Source organism: Tinamus guttatus, unplaced genomic scaffold, assembly GCF_059628265.1.
Source record: "Tinamus guttatus ecotype Peru unplaced genomic scaffold, ASM5962826v1 Tinamus_guttatus_pri_ptg000619l, whole genome shotgun sequence".
NCBI classification, from domain to species: domain Eukaryota; kingdom Metazoa; phylum Chordata; class Aves; order Tinamiformes; family Tinamidae; genus Tinamus; species Tinamus guttatus.
Genome location: NW_028289153.1, coordinates 153,193 through 177,814, shown reverse-complemented (window position 1 = coordinate 177,814; position 24,622 = coordinate 153,193). Strand labels below are relative to the sequence as shown.

The 24,622-nt window shown below is 54.9% G+C and overlaps 1 protein-coding gene across 1 annotated transcript; it reads left to right on the top strand.

Moving 5' to 3' along the window:
- Positions 1–3,380: 3,380 nt before the first annotated feature.
- On the top strand, positions 3,381–23,821 carry DENND6B (DENN domain containing 6B). Its single transcript, XM_088535214.1, has 20 exons — positions 3,381–3,527; positions 9,741–9,779; positions 9,868–9,910; positions 10,686–10,798; positions 13,179–13,259; positions 13,796–13,901; positions 14,436–14,515; positions 14,760–14,822; positions 15,372–15,427; positions 16,092–16,214; positions 17,183–17,278; positions 17,379–17,473; positions 18,041–18,106; positions 18,761–18,825; positions 19,256–19,345; positions 20,407–20,460; positions 20,847–20,956; positions 22,881–22,983; positions 23,290–23,364; positions 23,699–23,821. The coding sequence occupies exons 1-20, from the start codon at positions 3,381–3,383 to the stop codon at positions 23,819–23,821; spliced, it is 1,728 nt and encodes a 575-aa protein (XP_088391340.1).
- Positions 23,822–24,622: the final 801 nt, after the last annotated feature.

The window sequence follows — 24,622 nt, the reverse complement described above, 5'->3', positions numbered from 1 at the left end:
ACATCTGAGTCTGCTAAATCGGCACATTTTCTGCTTTACACCTCTGTCTTGACTCTAAGGGCTTGAAAGCAAGAGCTCCAAACAGCACCCAGTACTAGAGAAAGATGAGGAACGCTGCGGTGCTACGGCCAAAAGGCTTGGGGAGTACTGCATGTTGTCAGCATGTAGTGAATGCTGACTTGATAAGGAATGCAGGCCATTTCCAAGCGGTGCAGGCTCCAAGCACAGAGCACGCAGGATTTATCCTAGCAGGTAGCCACGTAGGTGCTGCGGGGCCGGCCGGGCCGGTGGGTCGCGCCGTTGCCGTGCTGCAGCCTGCGCGGCGCTGGCTCTGCGGCCCCGGGCGCTGCCAGGTACAATCGCGACTTTGTCATTAGGCAAACTTCCCGCCTTGGGACTACAAAGCTGCTGAGCACTGCCCCACTTTAGTTAAGCACTGAACGTGTAGTTTACATCAGTGCTTAACCCACAAAACTGCGCTGTTAGCATAGACCTCTGAACCTGACGCGCTGTCCCGGTTTAACTCGAGTACCTGATTTGCACATCAAGCAACCGGGCTTTAATCAGCCGGGTTTGTGCCGTGGCTTGTTACGCTGCGAGATAGCAGGAGCTCGTGGGCTGGCTTAGCGTTGAATCTCGTCTAGGGAAGTTTTGTTTCTGACTTTGAAGTTTAATAACAATAATAAATACTTGCTGTCAGCAATCCAGAGAGCCGCAAGGAAGACGTTGGGGCAATCTGGGTGCCTGTGTCTCCTGCCCCGCAGCGCAGCGCGTCCCGCGGCCTCCGGATCCTCAGCCCATTCCCTGCGCTAGGGGAAGGCGCCGGTGCCCGGCGGAGGGTCCGTGCCTGGGCTGGGATTAGGCGCACGTCTTGCTAGCAAGCTGCACAGCCCGAAATAGGGTGTCGACCATGGGGAATGCTGGGCTCTATTCCTGGCTTAGGAAGCAGGCGCGAGCTCGCGGGCAGCGCAGACGCGATCGGAGGAGGGCCAAGGCGCCGCTCTGACATTAATCCTGAGAAACACTGTGCGACGGGGGGGTAAGTCCTACTTCTGTTCTCTTAGAGTTGTAAGTTCTTTTTCCTGCATATAATTTGTGCGTTAGGTTTTGTAAACACAGAGAATTATATTTGGCTGCCTTTTGGGGCAGAATTATATTTGGCTGCCTTTTGGGGCAAGTTGCAAGGTCTTCTTCAAATAACAAAGCTCTAAAGTGCTCAGAACATAAACAGCAATCACTGGAAGTAAAACTGGTGAGCTAACATTTCTTGGCTCACAGTCCACTGCACGTTCCTCTAGTCTACAGGATATTTATGTTTCTTCTCTCGTCTGGGGAATATTATCCTGACTGGCAATGCAAGAGAAAAGGCAGACAAATTGAAGCAGAATGCAAAATATCCTGCAAAAGTTGGTAGGCCGGTGCTCTTGAGAGCTCTGATGCAAAGGATAATTATAGATGAAAGTGCAGCGAGCGCGGTGGCGAGGGTTGCGAAATGCTCTATTTACTCGGGTTGCCTAGGAGCGGCGCAGACACCGCGCGGCCCCGGCAGCGCCGCATCCCCGGCGAGGCCGGAGCCGCGCGAGGATCGGAGCCGCCGCGCGCTCCGCCGCGGCAGAACCTTCCTTGCCCAAATAAGGTCCAGGAGCGGACGGGCGCTCGCCGGGCAGGACGCCGTGCACCGGCAACGAGTTGCTTGCTCCAAGCTGCAAAAGCTGCAAGCTCAGCAGCCCTGACCCTCTAAGGCCAAACAGTCTGTTTTTATTTATGTATTTCTTTGAGAAAAACACTGCTTTGCAGCTTTCTCCACCAAATTCCTGCGGATCACAAGGCAAGGGCACCCTCTCCCTTGCAAGAGGGCCCTGCATCCAGCAGCCTATCAGTGCCTAAGACAGTGTTTAAGCAGGTTGTTTCTGTTTTGAGGCCAGCGGAGGAAATTTATGGTAAAAGCTCAGTGTTTAGACAACGCTAAACTGCAGCTGCCCTGGGGCATGTCCTCAGCCCGTGCAAATTGCTGAGAGATTGGAAGTACAGATCAAATGCCAGCCTTGCCTCAGATATCCTGTGTTATGACACAGCAGTTGCACAGGGGGTTGCAAATTATTTTCCAAACAGTAACATAATGCAGCGAAGTATTCCCGTGGTCCCAGAGCTGCCGTTTGGGTCTGTTTTCTTCCACTTTGGTTATCCTTCTTTATGCTCGAGCTGTATCATCATCGCCTTGCCTGGTTTGTACTGCACCTTGCTGAATGTGGCTGTGGGCTGTTATTAGCGCTCACAGGTGCTACAAGGAATGAATTTTAATGTTAAACGTTGAGTCATATTGATTACTATTTGTTGTAGGCCCTTGGCATACTGTAGCTGAAGAATGTGTGCCGTGACATGCTACACTGCAGGTTTGCTGTTGAGGTTATGCCCAGTCCTGTAGCTGCCAAAATCCACCTGCGCTCACCAAGAAACGCTCTTCAAGGCACGGGGGACTTTCTTTACAGCCCATTTCATTGCCACTACCTTATGAGAGGCCTGAGCGGTCGGTCTCTGCAGAAGTCCAGCAAACGAGCCAAATCTGCTTCAATCCCACCCAAAATCTCAGAAAATCCAAATAATTTATTCTTCCATGCTAAACACGCAGGCTAAGATAACAAAGAAAAAGCCAAGCTTATGACACTGTGCACTGCTGTTTCTTGACAGCAAAGAGGCATGATGAATATATATATAGTATATATAAAAGAATAAAAAAATACCCAATGTTTTTGGCCTATTACCCTTTGCCTCATAATAAAAATCACCTTTAATCTTATTACCAAGAGGATTTCTATAGCTAGTTTAATTGCAGCAACAACCACATTATTACTTGCTTGCCAGTAACGTGAGTAAAACAGGCAATAAAAGTAAAGGTAACGCCTGAGAAATACGAAAACTACAGGTGGAAAAAAAAAAGACTTAATATTGAAAGACATCCATCTGGACAAAATAAAATAAGGTAAAATAAGACAAGATAAAATAAGGTAAGGCAAAATAAAGTAAAATAAAGTAAAATAAAATAGAATAAAAATAAAAATAAAAATGAAATAAAATGAAATGAAATAAAATAATAAAGTAAAATAAAATAGAATTAAAATAAAATAAAATAAAATAAAATAAAATAAAATAAAATAAAATAAAATAAAATAAAATAAAATAAAATAAAATAAAATAAAATAATTGGGGCCGGGCCAGGCCGGGCCCGCCGGTCTCCATGGCGACGGCCCGCCATGACAGCGCGCGGCGCGGGGGCGGGCGCGGCCGCTCTGCGCGGCCGGGGCCGTCTCGGTGGTGCGCGCGGGTCCTCCGGGCCGCCGGGGGGCGCGGGCCCGGCGCGGGGCGGTGGAGCGGGCGCCGCCATGGACGCGCTGTGCCGGGCCGAGCCCCGGCCCCGCCGGCCCGGGGCCGCCGCCGCCTCCTCGCCGCTGCCCTGGGCCCGCCTGTCCGCCTGGCTCGACTGTGTGTGCGTGGTCACCTTCGACCTGGAGCTGGGCCAGGCCATGGAGGTGCGGGCCGCGCCGGCGCGAGGGGGAGGCCGGGCCGGGGGGCAGCCGGGACGGCGGGGACGGGAGCTGGGGGCAGGTGAGGACAAGGGAGGGGGGCGGTGTTGGGGGGGAGATGGGGCAGGTCATGGGGGAGGAGATGGGGCAGGTCATGGGGGAGGAGATGGGGCAGGTCATGGGGGGAGATGGGCGCAGGTCATGGGGGAGATGGGGGCAGGTCATGGGGGAGATGGGCAGGTCATGGGGGAGATGGGGCAGGTCATGGGGAGATGGGGCAGGTCATGGGGGGAGATGGGGCAGGTCATGCGGGAGATGGGGCAGTTCATGGGGGAGATGGGGGCAGGTCATGGGGGAGATGGGGCAGGTCATGGGGGGAGATGGGGCAGGTCATGGGGGAGATGGGGGCAGGTCATGGGGGAGATGGGGCAGGTCATGGGGGAGATGGGGGCAGGTCATGGGGGAGATGGGGCAGGTCATGGGGAGATGGGGCAGGTCATGGGGGAGATGGGGGCAGGTCATGGGGGAGGAGATGGGGGCAGGTCATGGGGAGATGGGGGCAGGTCATGGGGAGATGGGGCAGGTCACGGGGGAGATGGGGACAGGTCATGGGGAGATGGGGCAGGTCACCGGGGAGATGGGGCAGGTCATGGGGAGATGGGGCAGGTCATGGGGGGGAGATGGGGCAGGTCATGGGGGGGAGATGGGGCAGGTCATGGGGGGAGATGGGGACAGGTCATGGGGGAGATGGGGCAGGTCATGGGGGGAGATGGGGACAGGTCATGGGGAGATGGGGCAGGTCATGGGGAGATGGGGCAGGTCATGGGGGAGATGGGGCAGGTCATGGGGAGATGGGGCAGGTCACGGGGGAGATGGGGCAGGTCATGGGGGGGAGATGGGGCAGGTCATGGGGGGGAGATGGGGCAGGTCATGGGGGGAGATGGGGACAGGTCATGGGGAGATGGGGCAGGTCACGGGGGAGATGGGGCAGGTCATGGGGGGGAGATGGGGCAGGTCATGGGGGGAGATGGGGACAGGTCATGGGGGAGATGGGGCAGGTCATGGGGGAGATGGGGCAGGTCATGGGGGGGAGATGGGGCAGGTCATGGGGGGAGATGGGGGCAGGTCATGGGGAGATGGGGCAGGTCACGGGGGAGATGGGGGCAGGTCACGGGGGAGATGGGGCAGGTCATGGGGGGAGATGGGGACAGGTCATGGGGAGATGGGGCAGGTCATGGGGGGAGATGGGGGCAGGTCACGGGGAGATGGGGCAGGTCATGGGGAGATGGGGGCAGGTCATGGGGAGATGGGGCAGGTCATGGGGAGATGGGGCAGGTCATGGGGGAGATGGGGCAGGTCATGGGGGGAGATGGGGACAGGTCATGGGGAGATGGGGCAGGTCATGGGGGGAGATGGGGGCAGGTCATGGGGGGAGATGGGGGCAGGTCATGGGGGGAGATGGGACAGGTCATGGGGAGATGGGGCAGGTCACGGGGGAGATGGGGCAGGTCATGGGGAGATGGGGGCAGGTCATGGGGAAGGAGATGGGGCAGGTCATGGGGAGATGGGGACAGGTCATGGGGAGATGGGGCAGGTCATGGGGGAGATGGGGGCAGGTCATGGGGGAGATGGGGCAGGTCATGGGGGGAGATGGGGACAGGTCATGGGGAGATGGTGCAGGTCATGGGGGGAGATGGGGGCAGGTCATGGGGAGATGGGGGCAGGTCATGGGGGAGATGGGGCAGGTCATGGGGGGAGATGGGGACAGGTCATGGGGAGATGGGGCAGGTCATGGGGGAGATGGGGGCAGGTCATGGGGGGAGATGGGACAGGTCATGGGGAGATGGGGCAGGTCATGGGGGAGATGGGGGCAGGTCATGGGGGGAGATGGGACAGGTCATGGGGAGATGGGACAGGTCATGGGGGAGATGGGGCAGGTCATGGGGGGAGATGGGGGCAGGTCATGGGGGAGATGGGGCAGGTCATGGGGGAGATGGGGCAGGTCATGGGGGAGATGGGGGCAGGTCATGGGGGGAGATGGGACAGGTCATGGGGAGATGGGGCAGGTCACGGGGGGAGATGGGGCAGGTCATGGGGGGAGATGGGGCAGGTCATGGGGGGAGATGGGGCAGGTCATGGGGAAGGAGATGGGGCAGGTCATGGGGGGAGATGGGGGCAGGTCATGGGGAAGGAGATGGGGCAGGTCATGGGGAGATGGGGCAGGTCACGGGGAGATGGGGCAGGTCACGGGGAGATGGGGGCAGGTCATGGGGGAGATGGGGCAGGTCATGGGGGAGATGGGGCAGGTCACGGGGGCACTTGGGGTAGATATCAGCAGCAGTTGCGCAGATCATGGGGGGCAGTTACACAAGTCTCGGGCGGTTGGGGCAAGTCTTGGGGGCAGTTGCACAGGTCTCGGGGGCAGTTGGGGCAGATCATGGGCAGGCAGTTGGGGCAGGTCTCGGGGGCGGTTGGGGCAGGTCTCGGGGGCGGTTGGGGCAGGTCTCGGGGGCAGTTGTGCAGGTCTCGGGGGCAGATGCGCAGTGGGAGCAGGTGAGTGGGTCCGGGCAGCCCCGGGGCCGGGCAGGGATGGGGATCCCGTGCGCTGCCCCGCAGGCTGCCGAGGATGAGGACGAGCGGCCGCGGGAGCCTTCCTCCCGCTGGCGGAGCCGTGCGGGGGCCGGTGCTCCGGGGACAGCGGGGCCTCCTCTCCCGTCCCTGCTGTTTGTTGTGGAATTGCGGGAGCCGCTTCTCCCTTTGCGTAAGGAGATGGATGGTGTTTTCCAGAGCACGGAGAGTTTCTGCATTTATAAATGATGCCGAGGCTTCTACAGCTTAGGGGAAGTGTTAAGAGATCAAGTTACCCAGTTGTTGCTTTTATTTATTTATTTTATTTGTTAATTTAAGCTTGTTTCTTTCCATGAAGCTTGAAAACAAAGGGAAAAAAAGACTTTCTTTTCATGTGCTCTGCACTCTGTCCTGCCCAGCCAGGCCCAGCACCACAGAACCGCAGAGGGGCTGGGGCTGCCAGGGCCTCTGCAGAGCTCCCAGTCCAGCCCCTGCACACGCAGGGTCACCCGGGCCCTGTCCAGGCGGCCTCTGAACGTCCCCAAGGGTGGAGGCTCCGCAGCTGCTCTGGGCAATCGTGCCCGTACGGGGAGGTTTTTCCTCATGTTCGGATGGACCTTCCCGTGTTTGTGCCCGTTGCCCCTCATCCTATCGCTGGGCACCACAGGAAAGAGTCCGGCCTCATCCTGCCGACATCCTCCCCTCAGGTATTTGTGCCTGACGGGATCCCCTCTCGGCCTCCTCTTCCCCAGGCTGGAGGCCCCGCTCCCGGCCTCTCCTCCTGGAGAGCTGCTCCGTGTCCCGCTCCCGCCGGAGCCCTTCCCTGCCGCTCCATGTCCCGCTCCCGCCGGAGCCCTTCCCTGCAGCTCCGTGTCCCGCTCCCGCCGGAGCCCTTCCCTGCCGCTCCGTGTCCCGCTCCCACCGGAGCCCTTCCCTGCCGCTCCGTGTCCCGCTCCCACCGGAGCCCTTCCCTGCCGCTCCGTGTCCCTGCTCCCGCCGGAGCCCTTCCCTGCAGCTCCGTGTCCCGCTCCCGCCGGAGCCCTTCCCTGCCGCTCCGTGTCCCGCTCCCGCCGGAGCCCTTCCCTGCCGCTCCGTGTCCCTGCTCCCGCCGGAGCCCTTCCCTGCAGCTCCGTGTCCCGCTCCCGCCGGAGCCCTTCCCTGCCGCTCCGTGTCCCGCTCCCGCCGGAGCCCTTCCCTGCAGCTCCGTGTCCCGCTCCCGCCGGAGCCCTTCCCTGCCGCTCCGTGTCCCGCTCCCGCCGGAGCCCTTCCCTGCCGCTCCGTGTCCCGCTCCCGCCGGAGCCCTTCCCTGCCGCTCCGTGTCCCGCTCCCGCCGGAGCCCTTCCCTGCCGCTCCGTGTCCCGCTCCCGCCGGAGCCCTTCCCTGCCGCTCCGTGTCCCGCTCCCGCCGGAGCCCTTCCCTGCCGCTCCGTGTCCTGCTCCCGCTGGAGCCCTTCCCTGCCGCTCCGCAGCGGCTCCGTGTCCCAGCCCCGGATCCAGCTCCAGCCGTGGCCTCCGCTGGGCTGGGCAGAGGGGCAGGGTCCCCTTCCCGCCGCGGCTGCCCAGGCTCTTCCCAGCACATCCCAGGTGGCCACCAGGGAACATTGCTGGCCCGTGGGCACCTTGCTGGCCCCCAGGTCCTTCTCCGCAGAGCGGCTCCTGGCAGGTCCCTCCATCCCGGTGCCGGGGGTTACTGCTCCCCGGTTCCTGCCCTGCCTCGGTGGCACCTCCTGGGTTTCCTGTGTGCCCAGTGCTGTGGGTGGCAGCGCAGCCCTCGGGGGTGGCAGCCCTTCCTGGCGCCTTCGGATCATCAGCCGGGGTGGCGAGGAGGCCTCCAGCAGATTCTGGGGTCCGTTAGTGCTTCAGTGCTCAAACTGAAGCATTTGGGCTTTTCTTTTTGTTTTTTTTTCTCCATAATGCTGAGCATGTAGCCCCAAATGAAATATATTTTTGGCCCATATAGAACTTGGCCCCACAATTCTAGTAGGGCAGCCAAGAGCCTCCCCGTGTGAAGGTTGTGCCCCGATTTGCTTGCAAAGCCCTCAGGAGAGCGCGGGGCAGCGCTGCAGCCCCTCGATCCCGAGCAGGCGCCGCGGACGCTGCTCTTCCCGTCCTGCTGCTCGCGTTATCCCGTGGGAATGACGAGATAAACGTCTGCGCGCTCGTCGCGGGAGCCGGTTCGTCGGGACAGCGCGGGCGGAGGAGCGGCTCGTCTCGCTTCCCGATGCGCCCGGCTTTGCCCGACGCTCCTTCTCCATCCCGCCTCCCTTGGCGCTGCGCTCCATGGGTTCGCTCCGGGTTCGGTAGCGTCCCTATCCCCGGGAAGCTTTATCCAGAGGCCGAGCAGCGATTTCCAACCGTCCGTTTGATGCTGCTGCCCTTGCTGGGCGCGCTGGCAGCGTGCCCGCAGCTGCTGTGACGGCTCCGAGGGAGCATCGGGAACCGGGAGCGCCCGCCCGGCTTCCAGGCGCTCCCTGCCCTGCCCTGCGGCCGCCTGGAAGCTGCGGCGCCTGGGGAGCAGGTCTCCGTTTCCCCATCCCTTCTTGCTCATCTGCTTGTCCGAAGCCACTTGCAATTTCCGAGTCATTTGGCTTCAACACCTCCCAGTCAGGCAGTGCTAGGAAGGCCAGTGATTTACTTCCAGGAATTCATGAACGTTTAGAAACTTCCATCCTCTGCCAAGCGACACGTGCAGCTCCGTGTTGCTGCTGCTCTTGTTCCTCGCTTCTGCGGTGAGCACGGTTATCCCAGCGGGATCCCGTCGATGGTCGCAGCTCTTTGCAGCTCCTGCGCTTGAGCCGGTCCTGCGAAAGGTTGAGTTAGGTTCTCTGCTCCTGCCTGTCAGTGCTCCCAGCGCTGCTGGAATCCAGCGCCAAAGCTGGGATTTTGGATAGCTGCTTCCAGCTTGCGCTCCCTCACGCTCCCGGTTCTTGCTGCTCCCCGGCGCTGCCCTCGAGGAGGCCGCTCTTGTGCTCCATGTCCTCGCAGAGGCTGCCGCCGAGGGGCTGTCCCCGTCACCGCTGTCATCGCGCCGTGCGCCACTGCTCTGCGTTTCGTCACGAATACGCGTGTCTTCCTTAAAACCCTTCTCGGTCTGTCCCTCCGTGTGCTTTCTTGCGCTCTCGCATGGGTTTCGCATGGTAGGAGCTGCCGGGGAAGGGTGTTTGTTCGTGGCGTTGCGGGTCGGCGCTGCGGCTGCTGCGCGCGGCGCTCGCGCTCGGCCATCGCGCCCGTTCCCGCCGCGTGTCGCTGGCGGTTCTGCAGGAAGCCCCGTTTGCAGCCTGGCCTTTCCGCTGCCCTCACGGGCTACACTGGCCTTTGGGAAGTCTTCAGAATGTTTTCCGTTTTTTTAATGAGTTGTAGGTGGTTTTTAGCAAGATTCAAAAAAAATCAAGAACTGGTGCTCCCCCAGGAACAGTCAGAAATGCACAAAATGCCAAGTTGTGTTGGCTGAGCCATAAAATATGAACATAAAATCTGAACTCTCGTGTCTGCTTACAAGGCTGCTGCAGGAAATGCAGCTCGTGAGATGGGGCAGGCGTGCAGGACGTGCTCTCGGGAAGGATAAGGCACGCTCCGGAGGGAAGCGGTTGTTCTCAGCCTGATCAGGAGCAACGTTGTGACTCGAGCTGCTTGTCTCTTGTCTCTTTTGCAGTTGGTGTATCCCTACGACTTCAGATTAACGGAAAAAGAGGTAACACCCCTTGCTCTTCTCGGCTTTTGAAGACACTGCGCAGTGGTGAGGTGGGCTTTTTTTTACTGTGTGTTTTGCTTTGTTGCAGAAAACCAGTATCTGCTACTTGTCCTTCCCCGACTCGTACTCAGGTAGGTCGCGAGCCCTCGTGGCGGCCGCGACGGGCTGCGCCGTGGCGAGCGCCCGTCCGTGGTCCGAGCCGAGCGGCCTCCGTCCTTCTGCTCAGCTCTGGCTGCAGAATCTGCTCCGGGGGGTGCGGGGTCATTGGCCCCTGCCGGGGTGACACAAGAGGAGTCACGGAGGGCAACGTGCCCGACGTTGGCCGCTGCCAACTCTGGGAGCGCCTCTGTGCTGTGAGCAGAGCGATCAGCAAGGAGAGGGCGAGGGGAAGAGGCTGCTTCTGCAGCAGGGCTGGTTCCAGGGTTTGTGTTTATAAATCAGAAGGTGGCAGTAAGAAGTAACATGGTAATTTATAAGCAATATACCAATTTATAATGAATACCTCCTTCTTAAAGACACTGCCCTGTTGATTTTCTACAACTTTATCTGTTGAATTTCTACAACTAATTTTAAATGTTTTGAGAATGGAGCTTTTACTAGTTTCTCGGCACTAGATTCACATTCAGACTAATTGTTCTGCTTAATAAAGTCAATTATTTACTATCAGTAACATTTATGAAGGTGTGAAGATGTATGAATTAGGAAAATGTTAGTGATGTTTCCAGAGCCCGCGCAGGCGGGGGTCCCAGCTGTGCTGCCCAGCTCGCTCCTGCGCTGGGTTTGGGGGGTTCCTGGGCTGTCACTTTTCGCCTTTGGTGTCTGTTTTTGTCAGTATTTCTGATTTAAACAGTTTCCAGCCTTCTTTTCGGAATTTGTTCTCAGCAGTTGCCATGGTCTCTGTCTCAGGTGGCCTGGGGGACACGCAGTTCAGCTTCCGCCTTCGCCAGTCTGGGGGACAGAGGGCCACTCACTACGAGGATGACGGCGAGTACAACAGAGAAGCGCCCCTGACGCTGCAGGTCGGTCACCCGTTGGGCACTGCTCATCCCGACAGTAAGCAGCAGTGTTACTGGGGCTAAAATCCAGGTACACGCCTGGGTTCGTGCCTTCTGTGCATAGATACGCAAGCCTTTTCTGGCTCTGTTCTCAGACCATGGGAATAGTCTAAAAGGGGAAAAGCTTTCAGCACAGGAACACAATTCCACATTTTTACAAACAGCAGGCTGTGGTTTTGAGCTGCTCCCAGCTACTCTGAGACACAAAACTGAGTCAGGAGGAGACCGGAATAGAGCAAGGGCTGTGTCTGGTTATGGGGAAGGATAAAGGTTAGAAACCTGAGGCCCTGCAGCAAGGTGTACAACTACCCATGTAGCTGTCCACGAGGCAAGAAAGGCTGTGGATGTCCTTGCCCGTGGTGAATAAGAGCCGTTGGACTCTTTTTGTTGAGGAGTGACAGTTCCTTTCATGGATTGCAGCTGGTGTGTGTGTAACCCCGCCAGGGCGCTCAGTGTGTTGCAAACCCCCTTGGTGTGCAGCACTCTGGCTGTCTGACTACGCCGAACACCAGTACCGGGGTGTCCGTTGCTCTGCGCCATCGGTAGCAGCCGTGTGCCGCGTGCGGAGCGGCAGGGCTGGGGCAGGTGGTTGTGGACCTGCTCGGCCTCCTCGCCCTGCTCTCATAGCATCCCAGAATGGTGAAGGTTGGAAGGGACCTCTAGGGATCACCCAGTCCAACCCCTGCACACGCAGGGTCACCTAGAGCACGTGGCACAGGACTGCGTCCAAGCGGGTTTGGAGATCTCCAGAGAAGGAGACTCCACAACCTCTCTGGGCAGCCTGTTCCAGGGCTCTGGCACCCTCACTGGGAAGGAATTTTTCCTTAAGTTCCTGTGGAACTTTTGGTGTTTCAGTTTCCGGCCGTTTCCTCTAGTTCTGTCAGTGGCCACCAGTGAAAAGAGGCCGCCCCATCCTCCTCACGGCCTCCCTTGAGGTACTTCTAGACACTGCTCAGGTCCCCTCTCAGCCTTCTCTTCTCCAGGCTGAACAGGCCCAGCTCCCTCAGCCTCTCCTCACAGGGCAGATGTTCCAGGCCCCTGATCATCCTTGTAGCCCTGCGCTGGACTCTCTCCAGCAGCTCCACATCCCTCTTGTCCTGTGGAGCCCAGAACTGGACACAATACTCCAGATGTGGCCTCAGCAGGGCTGAGTAGAGGGGCAGGATCCCCTCCCTCGACCTGCTGGAGACGCTCTTCTTAATGCAGCCCAGGATCCCATTGGCCTTCTTGGCCACGAGGGCACCTGCTGCCTCATGGTCACGTTGTCGTCCAGTGTGACACCCAGGTCTTTCTCCACAGAGCTGCTCTCCAGAAGGTCGGTCCCCAGCCTGTCCTGGTGTCTGGGGTTATTCCTCCCTGGGTGCAGGACCTTGCACTTGGCCTTGTTGAATTGCATGAGGTTTCTCTTGTCCAGTGTGTCCAGGTCCCTCTGGATGGCAGCGCAGCCCTCTGGGGTATCAGCTCCTCCTCTCTGTCGGAGGCAGGAAGGCTGCCCGTGCATTGCCCTTCTGAAGCCCTTTGAAACGCTTTAACCAGGGCACTGCCGAGGCGGAGCGGGAGGGTTTCCTTGTCTAAATCCTGCTGTGGAGCTTTTCCAGGTTGCGTCTCTCTTGTTTTGTAGCAGGCAGCGAAGGGAGGCTGCCTCGTGGATGTACCCGATTTCAAAAGAGTAACGCAGCCAAAACTGCTGGGTTTTGCTGTGGGGAACATGGTGCTTGAAAAGGAAAAGCTGCCTTCATCTGTGGGCTCTGTGGTGCCTCCAGAAACGAAATTAAGGACGGTTTTGGTGTCAGGAGCTGAAGGCTATCCCTGCTCTTGATGTCTGTGGGAATGCAGAGGGTACAGAGGGTTTGAAATGATCCCTGGGGATTTGTGTCAAACTCTGCTGGCTTTCCGTGCCGCTCCGAGGATCAGCGTTCCCTGCGTGCCGCAGCCGTGGCCGCGAGGGAGGCGCGAGCGATGCTGCCGCGCGCAGGCCTCCCCGCTCGGTGCCGAGACCTCAGCGGGAGGGAACGCGGCCCTCGGAGTGGATCAGGAACCGGAGAGCCGGGATTAGCCCGCGGGCTTCGCCCAGTTGCTGCTGTTAGCAGAAACCTCGATTGACCCTGCAGAGGAAGGAGCCTGAAGGAGCTGCAGAAGGGACCCCGTGAAAGGCCCTTGAGGTCTCTTTTTTGTGAATTTAGTTGGTTGTATCTCCTTTCTCTCTTCCCGTGTGATAAACTCTGCCGGGTAGATGAGTTGGTAATTGGGTAATGGGTAATTTTAGAGAAGGAGGCTGTGTGGTAGCGAGAGGCAGGCCCCATTTGCTCGGCTTCTCACTAACTGCTCTTGGCCTCTCTTGCAGCGGGAGGCAGCCCATTACTTCGGCTACGTGTACTTCAGGCAAGTCAAGGACAGCTCAATGAAGAGGGGTTATTTTCAGAAGGTGCGTCCTGGAATCACATAGTTTGCTGCTCCCAAATGGTATGTAGCTGCAGAAAGGCACCTATCCTGAACTGTAAAATAGCACCGTTTCCTGCGTGACGACCGCGGTGTTTCTGTGGGGTCACGGAGAACAGGAACGTGGGGAAAGGAAGTTTCAAACAGCCCTGGATGCAGCCACCGTGCCGTGTTCATCGCACGGGCAGTGAGCTGCAGTGTCTGCGTCGTGGCACCCTCAAGTAGTTTAGCAAACTCAATGTAGTCACAGATACGAGGTAATATACTTCATCATTGCGGTTTCTGCTAGGTGTAACCTTAACTCTACCCTTTTTATTGTGTTATATCATGTTAGTAGCCATGTGGGGTAGGTTTCCTGCTGGACAGATCACTGTTAACTAGTGGCAGTGACCCTGCTCACTGCTGTTACCACATCCCCTGTCCTTTGTGCAAACATAGCCTACTAGTAAGCAGTGTGGGTGTATGAGGTGCTAGAAATGATCACGACAGGGCAGCTCTGACTCCTGAATCCGTGTCTTCCAGTCTTTGGTGCTGGTGTCACGCCTCCCATACGTGAACTTGTTCCAGTCATTGCTGCAGCTGATTGCTCCAGAATACTTTGACAAGCTGGAGCCGTGCTTGGAGGCAGGTGAGCAGCTCGGCCTTGAGGGGGGTGCTTTGTGTATTGAAACAGTGCGCTGATTTTATGAGGATATCACAGAAAGATGCAATGTTTCAAAATAGTTCATTTTGAAACAGTTTCCCACAGAGAAGAACTATCATCCGAATGGTTAGCTTGTCAAAATCCTAAACAACTGCAAAGGATATTTTGATGGGAAATGTCTGGCAATCTCAGTAGATGATGCTGTCAGTTTTGCATACAGTGTGTTCCCAAAGAGGAAGATACTGCTAATGCTGCATCCTTCCTAGGTCTGTATTGCACTTTTCAACTTAATCCTGGCTTGTCAGCAGTGTAGGGCTGCTGGAGGAGCCTGTGCACAGGAATGCCTGATGTCTGACCTAACTGTGCACAGCCACTGGAGTGTTGTTTTTGGGAACTAGACAGGAGACAAGTGAGCAGGGAGTGAGTGGCAAGTAAATGGGCAGAATTCATAGGACCAGCTGGATTATTGTTGGATAAGATTTATTTTTATTTTCTTTTTTTTCCCTTGTATCCCTGCAGTGTGCAATGAGATTGATCAGTGGCCGCCTCCTGTGCCAGGGCAGACTTTGAACCTTCCAGTGATGGGAGTTGTAATCCAGGTACTTGTGGTGATTTATTCTCTAGCCGCAGACTGAGACAAACTGGAAAGACATTTATTCTGTTCCCTTCTGGATGTTAACATTGCTTTTGACTCTAGATGCTTTCCCTTTACCCCTAAGGTCTGCACAATTAGAACTGATAATTGAGGAAGCTTTCTTAAGCTGTTGGGGAAAGCAAAGTGTGTGTGTGCATTAGCTGAATCCCTCTTCCTGGATAACCTGTCTGTTCTTATTTGTAATCCAGGTGAGAATCCCGTCCAGGGTAGATAAGCCAGGATCAAGCCCAGTGAAGCAATTTAATCAAGAGGTGAGATAAAGTGTGGGATGAAACAAGGCAGTGATGGGCAGAATCTAGATTACTAAGTAAGGAGGGTAGAGAAGAAATGGAGCTCTTTAGACCTTGTTCCATTTGGAGCCATGCTTGCCTGGCATTGGTGGAGTTTTAAGTTAGTTTTTTAGCTCAAACTGCAGCACTCTCACACCTGTCTTTCAAAATGGGAACCTCTGCACAGAATTTAAGCGTGCTTTAAGTTATCTGTCTGTATGTCTGTCTATCTATTTTTTTTCCACAGTTTCAGTTTGTTTACCTTGCCTTTTCCAGGAGTCCATGTATAGGTAGACCTCCACGAGATCCTACCTTAGTCTTCTAGATGACTGGGCAGCTTTTGCCATCTCAACATCTTTATAGCTTTAGCTATCTTGATTCCTGTTCATTTCATCTTTTCCCTCTCCCCCTCCCTTTGAATAACATTGTCACCTTTCACACGTTTTCACACATTCTGAATTTTTGGCACCCACAAAACCAAGCCCTTAGTCTTGCTTCCATTTACTAACAGATTTTTTCTTGCTCATTTAGAATCTGTTACCAGCCCCACTGGTTCTCCCCAGTATTCATGAACTGGATCTCTTCAGGTGAGAGCTAAGATCCCTGAAACATTCTTCTGCCCATCTGCTTTCCCTCCACCCCATTCCGAGTATCTTCTAGATCACTGGGGCAGTGAAGACATCAAATGAGGGTTCAAGAGTTTTTGCTCTTTAGAGTGTTTTTCAGAATAGTTTGGAGTCCTGGCCTTGCAGGGCCCGGGCAGGGTTTAGACCTATGTGCACTGGCCTTAATAAATCCACCTGGATCCTGGTTAGAGGAGACTTGGTTGGTTGGTTTGTTTGTGTGTTTTTTCTTGACCTCAGCTGGCAATCAGCTTAAGTACTGAAACATACACGTTGTGCTTCTGAATCAAACTTCTCAGCACTATAGATGCTGTTCTAGTAACCATGTATCTGTTCTAATCCTCATGCACTTTATTTTGCTCAGATAAAACAATATTACTGAGAGAAATATGGTCCACGTGTTGCTTTACGTTGCTTAGAGCACTTCCTTCAGCATACATAAAAATGGTTGAGTGTCAGCATGCATAAAGACACATGCTGTTCTGTTTGCAAGATTCTAAAACTACATCCCAAATACAATATCAAGATAGAGGCAAATCTGGATATGCTGGTGTGAATTCCTCTAGAGTCCAGTCTTTTCTGAACTGCACTTGTAACCTCAACTGGTCGTTCCTCCCTTCACCACCAGGTGTTTCCAGCCAGTGCTAATTCATATCCAGATGTTATGGGAGCTGATGTTACTGGGAGAGCCAATTGTCGTCATGGCACCGTCCCCAACAGTGTCTTCAGAAATGGTTCTGGCACTTACCAGGTAATGCCCGTGAATTCTGAATTAACTGTAATACGTTCTGGCAGTTCTCTTTCAGAATCACTCCTCTGCCAAAGCAGTTCTGTTAGATTTAGCCTCCCTACGAAAGCATGCAGGGGAGGGCTCAGTGGCAGATCGAGGGGTCCACAGCTCAAATGCAGGTGCCCTTCTGAGAGCACATGGACCTCAGCAAGATTGAGGCTGATCCGGAGCTGGGAGGAGTGGCTGATACCCTAGAGGGTCGGGCTGCCGTTTGGGGGGTCCTGAACAGGCTGGAGAAACGGGCAGAGAAGCAGCTCCTGGAGTCCTGCTGAGGCCACAGCGAGAATGCTGGGTCCAGGGTTGGGTTCCCCAGGACAAGAGAGACATGGACCTGCTAGAGCGAGTCCAGGGACGGCCCCAGAGAGGAAGAAGGGACTGGAGGATCTCCCATGCAGACAGAACCTGAGAGCTGGCAAAGAGAAGGCCCACGGGGATCTCAGCAAAGTTTATGTGCATCTGGAAGGATGGTGCAAAGAGGATAGGGCCAGACTCTTGTCAGTCGTGCCCTGTGACAAGGCAAGAGGCAATGGGTCCAAACTGGAACATGTTAACTTCCAGCTCAGCACAAGAAAGAGCTTTTTTACTGTGAGGGTGCCTGAGCGATGGACCAGGTTTCCTGGAGAGGTAGTGGAATCTGCACTCTTGGAGATATTTAAAACCTGCTTGGACAGGGTCTTGGGCTCCAGCTGATCCTGCTGGAGCAAGGGGGTTGGACCGGATCATCTCCAGAGGTGCCTTCTAACCCAAACTGTTCTGTGAATCTCTGAAGAAGCAGCATAGCAACAAAGTATTGTTTGTATCCCATTGACGATAGGAAAAGGGAGTCTCTGGCAGGACAGATCACTGTTCTAGATTATTAATTTGATGCAAAATCACATCCTCTTCTATGAACTTTATAAGGAAACTATTCTCTCCACATGTTCTTACAGTTGTCTTGCTCCGCTAAAGTACTGCTGTGACTACCGTCCCTATTTCACAATCCACGACAGTGAATTCAAGGAGTACACCACCAGGACACAAGCTCCGTGAGTAGCCAATAGAGCCTTGCTACCCTCTTGCCACCGTCTGTGTGAAGGAAACGGTGTGGTTAATAATGTCCAGATCTGTGGTTTTTCCTCTTTCTAGGCCAAACATTGTTGTGGGAGTCACAAACCCTTTCTTCATCAAAACGCTCCAGCACTGGCCACACATCCTTCGGGTTGGGGAGCTCAGAATGTCAGGTAAGGGGGGCAGCCGAGTCCTGCTGCGCTGCTGGGCCTCGTTGCAGGTTAGCAGCGAGCTGACAGCTGCACTGCTGGCACTTGTTTTCTGTGTCCTCTTTCCTGGGAGAACTGAGAAACCAAAGAGAAGCTTAGACTGAGCTGGTTGGCGTGCGAGCTCAGCGTGAGCGACGGTGAAGGCAAGGAGTTGGGGAGATAATTTGCTGTGATTTTTATGAAGCATTAAGGAAAGGAAAACACTTTCTGTTCAGAAAAGAGAAAATTGCAAGGACAAAAAGGGATTTGAGAGCAAGATTCCGATCATTAACTACGAAGCAAATAAAACTGCCCGGCTTTGGGCCAAATACCGGGTTTCTTTTGCAGTGACTCCCTATCTCTTTCCTTTCAAAACTTCAGAGGAGAGTTGTCAGCTAACAAGACTCGTGAGGATGAAGTTAAGGGAGGACGTGATTTAAGATGTTGAAGTGTAGCAGTGGATGCTCCTGGTTGCAAAGTCCCTCGTGTGCAGGCTGTGGCTATGAGGATAGATTCAGAGTCTGAACTATGTGATATGGGGTTTTTCCACAGGAGACCTGCCCAAGCAAGTTAAAGTGAAGAAGCTAAACAAACTAAGAACTCTGGACACAAAACCAGGTAATTCCTTTTGTCAGACAGAATTTAATTTTGTTTACCTTCACCTGGGGGGTTTAGGATGCCTCGCAGGCGTATGAACGGAGCATGCCTTGCTCTTTGTGTGTAAACACATGGACGCTCTGGTATTGTTTCCTTCTCACGCTACGTGCTGCTGTGTGATGGCATCCACCCCCCGATGCAGAAAAGCTGTGCATCTTTGTTCTGAAAGTGGAAAGCATTTGTAAATTGTGCACATTATTTTCGTGCTGGGAAAGGAATGATAACTTTCTTTTTTTTTAATTATGTATATTTTTAAATGTGATGGGAGTGAAAGGGACTTGCTAACCTAGATACAGCCATCTGTCACTGAACTAAGTGCTCAGCTCAGACCTTGCCTGAAGCTGCCTGCAGTAGTTAGCTCACCCTGAGCACGGGATAGGAGGCTCTTGGGCTAGCTCAGAGCCGAACCTGCGCTGAGTTCTGGCTGCATTTGCAGTTTTATGATCATGGGAGGCCTTAGTAATTGACCCCTCCACACTCACCTGGCAGCTCTTACACACAATTTCAGATCCGTCATCCCTGGACTGTGTAATGATGCCTCTTCTAAATGTATGGGCAAAGATGTACTTCTAACTTCTGGGATTTGTTTTTGTTTGATTTTCTTTTTTAATCTAGGAATCTACACTTCTTATAAAACATTTCTTCACAAAGACAAAGCCCTGATAAAAAGATTATTAAAGGTAAGCATTTCTAACTCTACCCCACGTCCTCTATATCATTAGGGGGAAATTATGCTTGGTTTGAACAGCCAAAACCCTCCAGAAGGAGCAGACTTTTCTTCAACTTGATATCTTTTGTTTCAGTTTGATTTTAGTGAGTAATTTGATTTCAGAGTGTAATTGTTTAGTCCAGTATACTTGAACATATTTGTCGTATTAGTTTTTTAAACTTTTCACTTGATACCATGGGTTAAACCCTGGAGCTATGGTAACACAAGTGAGAGCAACCCCTGTCAAGAAAGAGCCTGAAAACCCAGGTTCTTGTGCTGCGAGGTGAGCGGCCGCCCCAGGGCGGGCGCAGAGGGTTCTTGTGCAGCTGCTGCGGGCTGGTTGCTGCCGCTGCGGCGCTCGCAGGCGCTGCGCCCCGTGACCGCCCTGCCTGTGTCCGCAGGGGATCCAGCGGAAACGCCCGTCCGAAGTGCAGAGCGCCCTGCTGAGGCGGCACCTCCTGGAGCTCACCCAGAGTTTCATCATCCCGCTGGTAGGTTGAGCAGGGACGTGTCAGCGCGGGGCAGGAGCTGCCGAGCGACGCGTCTGCGCTCGCCCGCGCTCATCCCCCCTTCCTGAGCATCACGAATAGAGTCACGTGGGGCACACCGGAGATGTTTCGCTCCTTGGAAAAGAATAAACGTGTCTCTTGATGGCAAATTTCTGCAGTTAGCGTAGTTAGGCTAGTTGGTTATTCAGCACTTCATGTATAAAGATAGAATCATAGAATCATAGAACTTCATGTATAAAGATAGAATCATAGAATCATAGAATGCTTAGGGTTGGAAGGGACCTCTAGGGACCATCCAGTCCAACCCCTGCACATGCAGGGTCACCTAGAGCACGTGGCACAGGACTGCGTCCAAGCGGGTTTGAAGATCTCCAGAGAAGGAGCACAGAGAATAAGCACTCTTGTTTGTTTCCTGCAGTGCAGAAATGGTTTTTCCCTGTGATTTGTTTCTAATGGCTAATTCTTGGCACAGGGTAGCAAAGCAGATGTATAGGGAAGGCACAGGACCCCCGGGACATGCCTCTTCTGCTGCTGGGTTGGAGTTAAACTCACTGCCAGGATGGAACTCTCTCTTCTGGTTCTGCAAAACTCTGCTATAGAGCATGAGAGGCTTGTCCATGCAGTGAGAACCATCCTAAGGCAGATTTTTTTTTTTACAAAAAGCTTTCTTTCAAGCTTCCTTTTGATGATTGTCTAGCTGAGCATGTTAGTCTCTCCGCTTCCTTCTTTTTGTCACCTTATGGGGCAGTAAATGGGCTGACAGAGCATCCAGACTCCAATCCCTCCTGCTGCCCCCTTCCCACCTGAGCTCTTGTCCCGCGCCTGCCTGGAGCCCTTGCAGGACACAGTGTCCTGACCCGGCTCCCGGGGGAAGGAGCAGGCTGGAAAGCTCAGCTCCAGGTAAATGATCCGCGGATGTACAGGGAAAGTGAGACAGAGCAGGAAGCTGCGCCGTGGTGCATCAGAGACGACCCTGACACTCAGTGACGGTGCGAGAGGCTTCCTGATTGCTCTAACATCTCTTCTTTGGTGTTTCTTCTCAGGAGCATTATATTGCAAGTCTGATGCCCCTGCAGAGGGCCATTACTCCATGGAAGGTATGCTCAGCTTTGCAGGCTCTTGCGCTTCCTTCTGACTGCAGGGATTGGGAATAGTTACATCACGTGCTGGTCACATACCCTGGCAGCCTGTGCGAGCTTCCCTCAGTGAAGGGAGAAAAAAAATATTAACTTGAAACAAACACTGGGACAGATGCTTCCTGTTTGGCAGTAATTTTAGCTCACCCCTGCTATTGTCTCTAATTTGAATTTTGCTAGCGTGGCACATTAAGATTTTCATGTATTCTCATATTTATTGAATCTGTCTTTCAAGCATTCTCATAGTTACTGAATCTATCTTGAGCAGCCTCTTCCCTTGTAAATATAAACCTGATTTCCACCCCTTTCCTTAGGCTGCTGTGTAATACGCTCTTTGTGTTGTGCAGAATCCCCCGCAGATCCGTCCGTTCCGACAAGAAGATTTCATGAAGACCCTTGAGCATGCAGGTCCCCAGCTCACCTGTGTGCTCAAAGGAGACTGGTTAGGCCTCTACAGGTAAGAGCACGGCAATTACTTGCTTTATTCCCTTACAGCAGCTCCAGGTTATAATGAATATCAAATCCTGAGTTCCACTCAGCAGTAAAACGGGAATTTTAGGACAAACATCAGTCACCTGAAAAAAATAATGCCTTGGAAGAATTGATTCAGTAGTAATAGCCAGGGAGAGTAAATAAAGGGCAGTATCAGTCCTGTATTTTATGTAATCTCATAAATGAGTAGCTGCAGTCGGGATTAGAAGCTGTAAACTCTCCTGCTTCAAGAACATCAACTCGCCCTTCGCTGAGGCAGGGGATCCCTTGCTGCAGGTCGGGACTTACTGATACCAGCTGCTGTTTATTGTCCTCCGGGGAATCTTGTTCCAAGTTTCTGGCCCTTGTGAGATGGGGCAGAGGGATGTGGAATGGTCCTGTGTGCTTGTACAGTGTCTCGTTCTGACTGCAAACAGGCGGGTTTTCAGGGTGGAATTTAATAGAGCCTATAGAAGAGTCTGCCCATAGTTCTCCTAAAGGATAATTAGATACAAGTAGCACAGACACTCCTTATAGTATGAGTGGGAAAAATCCAGGAAGCAGATATCTACCCAGAAGGCAAAGAGAGAGATGCACTGATATAGCAAGTGAAAACAACCATAGCGGGAGCAGAGAAGGAGCATGGATCAGTGCATTGTGTAGCTGTAATTTGTGCCATTTTCCTTAATGTGCTCAGCAGAAAGCCAGCAGTTCCACTCATTATGGCATGGGTGCGGCAGGGAGATTTAATTTTGGATATCTAATATTTCGGAAAATAGTAACAAACAAGATTTTTTTTTTAATAAGTTGGTTGAATTCTGCAGGGAGCTGATGTACAGGGAGGGTCTTATGTATTCCAAGGTTCCAAACTGTGTGGAGCTGTGTACATTTTACAACTTGTTGTAATTCCTGAGTCAAACCCTCAATTAAAAAAAAAGGCAGTCTGTATCACAGCAGCATTTTGAGATTTTGGCTGAGATTGAGACTCCACCGTGCAGGGGAGAGAGCCAGCAAAAGAGTGCTCAGAGTTGCCAAAAGAAACTTTCCAAACATCAGCGAAGTTCTGCTGATAATGTGTCCTCAGCAGACAGCCTGAGCGAGAGGGATGCCGGGATGGGCCAGCCCGGACAGCAGGGAATGCTGGAGTGCATCCGAACGCCCCGGTGCCCATGGGGGACGGTCCTTCACCGCGCCTGTGCCCTAGCTTCGTATGGCATCTTGCATCCTCTCATCCTCATCCGCTGCCAAACCCTCGGCTTCCAGCTGACAACTTGTCGATCCCAGTCTGAGTTTGGGCTGGGATCCTATAGCACGGAAGTCAAGCGGGTGTTGTGCTGTTCACTGTTCACTTCCACGCTTGCACCGGTAAAACCAAGCTCTGTGACTGCGTACTGCACTGGAGAGGTCTAAGGTCCATGTCCTGTGACCTACCTGATACCTTGCTGGTGTAGCAGAAGTGTAAATCACCACTTATATGGAGCTTGGATCAATGCCAGCGAGAGGTAGGAATATCCAGAGAGGAGCCGAGCAGGATACTGCGGAGGAATGGGAATTTCCGTCCGGGGTTCTGCCTTCCGCAGTGTTGCAGCTCCACGGAGAGGCCGTGCTAAGGCTGCTTGCAGGGGCTGGCGCTGGGGCTGCTGCCCGGGAGGGGGCAAAACTGGCAGCATCGCCCCTGAGCAGCGACGAGCTGCCCCGGGCTAGTGCTGGCCACAGCGGAGGCCTCTGGAGCGGACGAGGTGCAGACGGAGCTCGTGGGCTCGTCGGCGTTCCCGGCCCTGGCCACACTGGGAGTCGGACTGGCTTCTCTCCCACTGCTGTAGTGGAAGGGACGCTGGTGTGCAGCGGAGCCACCGCGCTTCCCTGCGGCCCTCTGTGTCCCCTTCCCAACGTCCCCTCGCTTCCTGCAGGCGTTTCTTCAAGTCGCCCAACTTCGACGGCTGGTACCGGCAGCGGCACAAGGAAATGACGCAGAAGCTGGAAGCCCTGCACTTGGAAGCGATCTGCGACGCGGTACGTCCCGGCTGCACCGGTCCGACCGGGGGGAAGCCGGGGAGATGAGGGCACTGCCACACTGATGCCTCCTGGCCCTGCATGATCCAGCTCTGCCATTGCTGCCGTCCCTGGTTCTTCCCTTGCAGGCAGGACTACGATGCTGCCGTGGGGCAGAGCGCTCCGTCCTGCTCGTTTCGGCTCTAACGAGGCTCTGCAGGCAGAGCCGGGAGAGGTTTCGCCTGCCGGCTGCGCTTAGGTTCTCCGTGAGAAAGGTCCTGTAGAGAAGGACCATCCCTGAAGACAACTGTCTGTCTCTTTCTTTAGAACATTGTGGCCTGGATGAAGGACAAGTCGGAGGTGGAGATTGTAGACCTGGTGCTGAAGCTTCGTGAGAAGCTGGTAGGTTCCCCTTCCTTCTTCCTGCACTCCTTCCTTCCTGGCCCTGCCTCGGTGGCAGGGAGTGGTTAGGGGCATAAATCACACTTGGTGCCAAGAAAACTTGGTTTCTGCTCCCTGTTTTGCAGAACTGGCAAACGGGAGTCATGAAATGTTGGTCTTTGCCTAAAAGAAGCCTCTAGGTTTTGCCTCTTCTCCTTTCATTAAGGCTCAGGTGCCAATTTCCTGCCCGCTGTCTCCTACCCTGATTAACGAGGCACCACGAGGGCTGTGCAGGCAGGGGCAGAGCAGAACGAGGTGTTTGGGGCTGTTTAAAACCCCTCCCTCTTCCCCGCAGGTCAGAGCCAGGTGCCAGCACCTCCCGGTGAAGGAGGAGACGCTGCAGAGGGTGGCCCTGTACATCGACACCGTCATCGGCTCCTTGCCCGAGGACCTGCAGGCGGTGCTGCGCCACCCCTGAGCGCGCTGGCAGCGCCGTCCGGAAAGGAAACCCCTTCCCTGACGTCGAGCGCGCGGCCCGGAGCCGTGCTGGAAGCGGGACAGCGCCTGCACGCTCCTGCTTTGGGAACGGGGCAAAGCCGCCGCCTCCGGAGCCGCGTCGGGAGCAGCGGGTCAGGAAGCGGCAGGCGGGCTGCGCCCCGTGCACACGCGTTGTCCTTCCCGCTGCCGCGTCCCGGGGAGGAGCGGGGCCCAGCGCGCCGCGTTGTGCCCGGAGGAGAGCCGGAGCGCCGGGAAGCCCACGCAGCGCGCGGAGGAGCCGCTCCGCTGCCGGCGCACGCAGGGCCCGTCCTGCCCGGGACCGTGTCACCCTCTGCCGCTGGGGCCAGGCGCGGGCGCTCGCCGGGAGCAGAGCCGCCGCGGCAGCGCGGGCAGCGCTCGAGCACTGATGTATAGTGAAGATTAGTTAAAATATTAGCTAAAAAAATAAACCAGGCTGCCTCCTGTTTGGGGTCTCAGCAGGCACGGGGGAGCTTCATTTCCTCTGGAATTGGGGTTTCTGTGGGGAGAGGCCGCTGTGCGGGGGCATCAACACGATGTGTTCTCCTCGCCGCTCCCCCTTCCCTGCGGTACCTGTGACGCTGCTCCAAGGACAGCGGTGGTTGGGGGAATAGGTGACGTTTCCACCTGTCCCCACTGTCACCATGCCCCGCGGAGGGCACTGCGGCCCGGCCTGCGGCTGGGCAGCCATCGGAGCTGTTGGAAAGCCCACGATCTGGGATGGTGGCACGTCCGGCTCTCAGGAACACCGGGAATAGCCGCT

Excerpts from the sequence above, each read along its gene's own strand:
- DENND6B (XM_088535214.1), top strand. The coding sequence starts at position 3,381 with ATGGACGCGCTGTGCCGGGCCGAGCCCCGGCCCCGCCGGCCCGGGGCC. Across the intron at positions 13,902-14,435 it reads GGAGCCGTGCTTGGAGGCAG|TGTGCAATGAGATTGATCAG; the intron begins GTGAGCAGCTCG and ends GTATCCCTGCAG. Across the intron at positions 20,461-20,846 it reads GGGCCATTACTCCATGGAAG|AATCCCCCGCAGATCCGTCC; the intron begins GTATGCTCAGCT and ends TGTGTTGTGCAG.